The following is a 5,557-nucleotide window of genomic DNA, read 5'->3' on the forward strand; positions in this document are numbered from 1 at the left end:
ATGTATGTATGTATCCACTATGTATATATATAGGTATTATACATACATATATATATATATATATATATATATATGTATGCATGTATGCATGTATGTATATATGTTAATATATATGTAGGTTTGTATGTATACAAAGTTCTCACCTCTTGTCCCTCTTCTCCCTTCATAAAAGCAAACTCTCTTTCACTACAATACGTCAGGGAAACACCACCGTTTTACAGCAGTGTTTCAACAACACTTTTTTTTGTTGAGATGTCGAGGATTACATTCGCTGCTGCACAGTGAAATCTCGCTCCTTAGCAACGCTTGTAGCAGAAAATTTTGCGTGCGCTGAGTTGTGCCTTTAGCAGTGAAATTTCGCTGCTCTACTGTGGTTTCGTTCTTGAATAGAGAGGATAGCAACGAAATTACGCTACTATATATTAACATATCAAACCTACATATATATTAACATATATACATATATACATATATGCATATATATATATATGTATAAATATAGATATGTATGTATGTATGTATGATACCTATATATATACACAATGGATACATACATACATACATACATACATACATAGATACATACATGCATACATATATATATGCATATAGGTATGGATATACATATATATACATACATACATACATATATATATATATATATATATAAAGAAAATTATGTGTCGTGTTGCTTTACTGTACCACACTTATTACTATAGGACTTATAGTGAGTATATATATAGGCATATGTCCATAAATGTCTTTATTTTGTGATATCGAGAAGCACATTTCGTTGAAGTTGTGTGCTATCTGGCATAAATCAAATTTGACCTTTCTTTATAATTATCACCTTTCATTGAAATCTTGTGCTGTCATACATGTCTGTTGATTGGACCAACCCGCAAGCCCTGATCATGTCTTTTGTGAGAGGAATGACATTGTCATTGCACCATAAACGAAAAACCAATGTGAGGTCATGCAGCTGGTAGCTAGCTTGTTCGAAGAAGAGCTAGCTTGTTAATTCGAAGAAGATTTACATATTTTTTTTTTTGTTGGCCTGAAGATATGTGCTTTCCTTGGAACCCTCCCACATAGAACCATTTGTGTGATTGTTGTTTGTCTCTTTGGTAAAAACACTCGTTGTACTTTTGCATGGATGTGCTTTAATTGAAGCCTCGTAGTAGTCTCATAGAACCCATTTATGAGATTGTTGTTTGTCGCTTTTGGAAAAAAGAGTGCATGAATTATGAATTGTCAAAGCGAGAGTATGTTGACAATCGCAAACAATTGAAAAGTGGACTTTTTGAAATATAGTATTTGACGGGTTGCTGCTTGAACTAAGTAATCGCAAATAGTTGAAACCTTGACTTTGAAGGATGAGCGCTCGATTAGATCATTGGAGAATGCCCACATATGGATCCTGCATAAATGCAGCCAGGCTTTGGTCAATTAATCAATGTTCTAGATACCGCAGCAATAGATGTTTACGGCTTGCACGCATCATGCGTGGTGAGTACTATAAAAAGGTCCGATCCTTTGGTTATTTCCACACCCCCACACACACACACACACACAGAGGGAGTGTACACCCCCTCAGCACTGCAGATCTACACACACAGAGTGCACACCCCTTCAGCACTGCATATCTAGATAAATAGAGGAGGGTCCAATTATTTCGCGTTGTTTTGCCTGCACGTGCGCGCAGCCGCGCAGTCATACGAAGCTTACGTACACAACACTAGTTAGCTCCAGACGACTGCTGGCTCTCTAAATAGAGAATAACATGCGTGGAGCAGCTGTGCTTTTCCTTGTTGCGCTGTTAGCCTTACCGCACTCCGGATCATGCCAGCCCTCCACCTGCAACCCGCACCTCTCCTCCCCCCCACTGGAGAAGTTCGTGGACTCCCTTCCCATCCCCACCGTCATCAACGTGAGCGCAGGCCAGCCCATTACCCTGGGAGCCTACAAGATCAAGCAGGTGATTAAGCATGAATCAATAAGCAGATAGTACACACGTAGAGATAATTAATACAAGGATTAATTCTAGTCATCTTATCAGACTAACTTCCGTTTCATTAATCCGTGGATCATTGTATTATGCAGAAGTTACACAGGGATCTGCCTGAAACGACCCTTTACGCCTTTGGCACAAGCCAAGCCACCGCAAGCTCCCCGGGTCCGACACTGGAAGCTGTCCACCGGGTGGAATCCCACGTGCGATGGGAGAACCACATCACGGACAAGCAGCACATGCTTACGGTGGACCACACACTGCACTGGGCGAACCCACGCGATGGAGGGGTGCCCACCGTGACACACTTGCATGGAGGCCAGGTGCAGAGCTCCTCGGATGGGCATCCGGACGCGTGGATCACGGCCAGTGGAGAGACAGGCAAAACTTTTCAGACCCAGAACCACACCTACCCCAACACGCAAGACCCCACTATGCTATGGTACCATGACCACGCTGTTGGCATCACCAGGTTGAATGTGTTTGCCGGGCTGCAGGGCCTCTACGTCATCCGCTCAGCCGATGAAGAGATGCTGAAGCTGCCGAGAGGTTAGACGTGCTAATCGACTTCTCTAGCCTCCAGCCTGGATCGGAGGTCTTTCTAAACAACTCAGCAGAGGCTTCTTACCCTGTCGGCCGATTTGACGACAACGTCAACACAACAGTGATCATGAAGTTCAGTGTGGTAGCGAGCATTAATAGTTCTTATCAAGCCGACACCAACACAATACCGAAATCGCTTCCCGCCCGACTCCGCAGAATCAACCACAAGAATGCGCTGGTTCGCAACCTCACCCTGCTGCAATTCAATGATGACACCGGGAGCACGGAGCAGGTGCTATTGAGCAACCTGACCTGGCAGGATCCTGTCACAGAGACACCCAAGCTAGGGGCGGTCGAGGATAATCCTCACAAACCGGACTCACCCGATCCACGTGCATCTCATCACTTTCAAGGTGCTGGATCAACAGGCCTTTGACGTTGATCGCTACAACGCCGGCAACTGCTCCTTGGATGTCCCTTACCACTACAAGTCAAGGAGCTGCTACACGGAGAAGAGGAGGAAGCCGGGCAACAATCAGCTGGGCTGGAAGGATACGGTGTCTGCTTCTCCGTGGGTTGTCACCAGATTGCTCATGCGCTTCACCATCTCCGAAGACAAGGCCTTTCCCTTCGACGCAACATCGGAGCCAGGCTATCTGTGGCACTGTCACATGATAGACCACGAAGACAATGACATGATGCGTCCCATGAAGCTCCAAAAATCGTAGTATTTACGCACACACCCGTAGTATAGTAGTCCTACGATTCATTCTTACTTAAGAAATCAATCTCTTGAATTTATTGTTTTTCTTTGGCCTTGCTTTAGAATTATCTTCAAATTTTGGGGTATGGAAAGTTATTCAAGCATGACCTAATATTATTAGGCAATACTTGAATTTATTAACTAGCCGGGCCCTAACGGGGTGACTACTTAATTAAAACCTTAGTGTTGCCTAAGGTTTTGTAAAGCCACATCCAGTAGTCGCTCTCTTCTCCTCACAAACACATATTAAAGCAACATCATAGTTTAGTAAACATCACTTGAGTAAACCTCTCTCTCTCTCTCTCTCTCCCCCTCACACACACACATATGCATATGCATACACAAATTAAACTAACGGCATAGTTCATTAACCATCTCTCTTAAGCCTAGATTAAAGCAACGAATAGTTCATTAAACATCACGGATTAAACATCTCATTGCAAACCCTCATCAACCAGTTCTCTCTCTCGCATACAACCAGCTCTCTCTCTCTCTCTCTCTCTCTCTCTCTCTCATAGATAGGAGGCAGTTCATTCATTCATATTGTCTTGTTGGCCCAAATAAGAAGCCCAAACAAATATGTAATTTGTTATCATTCAATAGATTATCAAATCTCTTACTTAAAGTCACTTCCTTAAAATCAATCTCTTGAATTAATTTTTTCCTTTGGCCTTGCACGTGAGGCTTTTAAATTATCTTCAAATTTGGCTGTGCACGTGAGGCTTTTGAGCTATCTTCAAATTTCTAGGTATGGAAAGTTATTTAGGCAGTACGTATATTTATTAATTAGTTAGCCCCTAAAACCTTAGTATTGCCTAAGGTTTTGTAAAGCCACATCCAATAGTGTCTCCCTCTCTCTCTCTCACAGGCACATATTAAAGCAATGTTATAGTTCAATAAACATCACTTGATTAAACATCCCTCTCTCTCTCTCTCTCTCTCTCTCTCACACACACACACACACACACACACACATACACACACATACATGCACAAATTCAAGCAATGTCATAGTTCATTAAATATCACTTGGTTAAACATCTCTCTTAGTCCTAGATTAAAGTAACAAATAATTCATTAAACATCTCTTAATTAAGCATCTCATTACAAACCTTCATCAACTAGTTCCATCTCTCGCATACAACTAGGTCTCTCTCTTTCTCACTGATAGGAGGCAGTGCACCTCAAGCAAAAAAGATGCAGCTCAACTATTTATTGAACAGATGGATGAATCGAGAAAGTGCAACTAGAATGCATAATCTTGCATTTAAAAATTATTATATTACCTTTTTCAAAAATATTACGTAATATTATGCAGAAAATATTATCGGGCCCTAACGGGATCGACCACGAAGATAATGACATCATGCGCCCCATGAAGCTCCAAAAGTCTTAGGATTTGTGCACACACCTGTAGTAGTCTCCTCTTTTTTCCCTTGCCCTCTGGTAGTTCTTGTGTGAGAGAGAGTGTGTGTGTGCAAGACTAAAAGATATGTTATCCTTACTTCTTGCCAGGTAGCTAGTGAGAAGGTGTGAAGTTGTGTCTAAGATGGAGGTTTTTGTGTTGGAGGGTTTGTATCTTGCTTAGAGGAAGATGTCGAGAGTGCACATGATGGTTCTTTCTTAGATTGCTTACACATGGAGTTGGAGAGAAAGGGTTCACTACAAGAGAATTAGAGCATAGCCACATTCACACCTGCACCACAACAAAAGAAATTCGGGATTCCAAATTTCCATGGTGGGGCTATATATGTAGCTATATTTGTGGCGAAGGGCATGTGGTTGTAGCTGAGCAGTATAGCCACATGCATATCCACATATATAGCCTCGCCCATAGCCACCTAAATAGCATTTCCTATAGCTACTATATATGGCCTCGCCTAATAGCCATGTGTATAGCATCGCCTGTAGCCACATTTATAGCCTTGCTAGTAGCCGTGTGTATATCCTCATCCATAGCTACGCTCTAGTCTACAACCACAAAAGAATGGGGACAGAATGGGAGAGATGTGTTCCCACATTTCTCCCATTCTTTCCCCCTTTTTTTATCTCATGCATAAGCTCTACACATTAAGCTCATTGCATAAAGCTTAATGCATAGACTTATGCATGAAGCTTAATGCATAGACTTATGCATAAAGCTAATGCATAGACCTTATGTGTAGGCTTATGCATTAAGCTCATTCATAAGCTCTATGCGGAAGGTATTATGCATTAATATGGTGCAAAGGATCTATACA

General features: G+C 41.9%; 1 protein-coding gene across 1 annotated transcript; it reads left to right on the forward strand.

Annotated features, from left to right (window-relative positions):
• Window positions 1–1,583: 1,583 nt before the first annotated feature.
• Window positions 1,584–3,282, forward strand: LOC147636150 (multicopper oxidase LPR1 homolog 1-like). The gene is made up of 4 exons (XM_086802086.1): window positions 1,584–1,978; window positions 2,104–2,560; window positions 2,677–2,846; window positions 2,983–3,282. Exons 1-4 carry the CDS (start codon window positions 1,784–1,786, stop codon window positions 3,280–3,282), a joined length of 1,122 nt encoding a protein of 373 aa, XP_086658212.1. The 5' UTR covers window positions 1,584–1,783.
• The last annotated feature ends 2,275 nt before the right edge of the window (window positions 3,283–5,557 follow it).

Source organism: Cibotium barometz, chromosome 8 (genome assembly GCF_041138505.1).
Source record: "Cibotium barometz isolate CiBa-2024 chromosome 8, ASM4113850v1, whole genome shotgun sequence".
NCBI lineage: Eukaryota > Viridiplantae > Streptophyta > Polypodiopsida > Cyatheales > Cibotiaceae > Cibotium > Cibotium barometz.

What these genes read in the sequence shown, in the direction of transcription:
- LOC147636150 (XM_086802086.1), top strand. Translation starts at nt 1,784, where the DNA reads ATGCGTGGAGCAGCTGTGCTTTTCCTTGTTGCGCTGTTAGCCTTACCG. An exon ending in GAGCCTACAAGATCAAGCAG is followed by an intron (nt 1,979 to 2,103) that starts GTGATTAAGCAT and finishes TGTATTATGCAG; the next exon opens with AAGTTACACAGGGATCTGCC. An exon ending in ACACCGGGAGCACGGAGCAG is followed by an intron (nt 2,847 to 2,982) that starts GTGCTATTGAGC and finishes CTGGATCAACAG; the next exon opens with GCCTTTGACGTTGATCGCTA.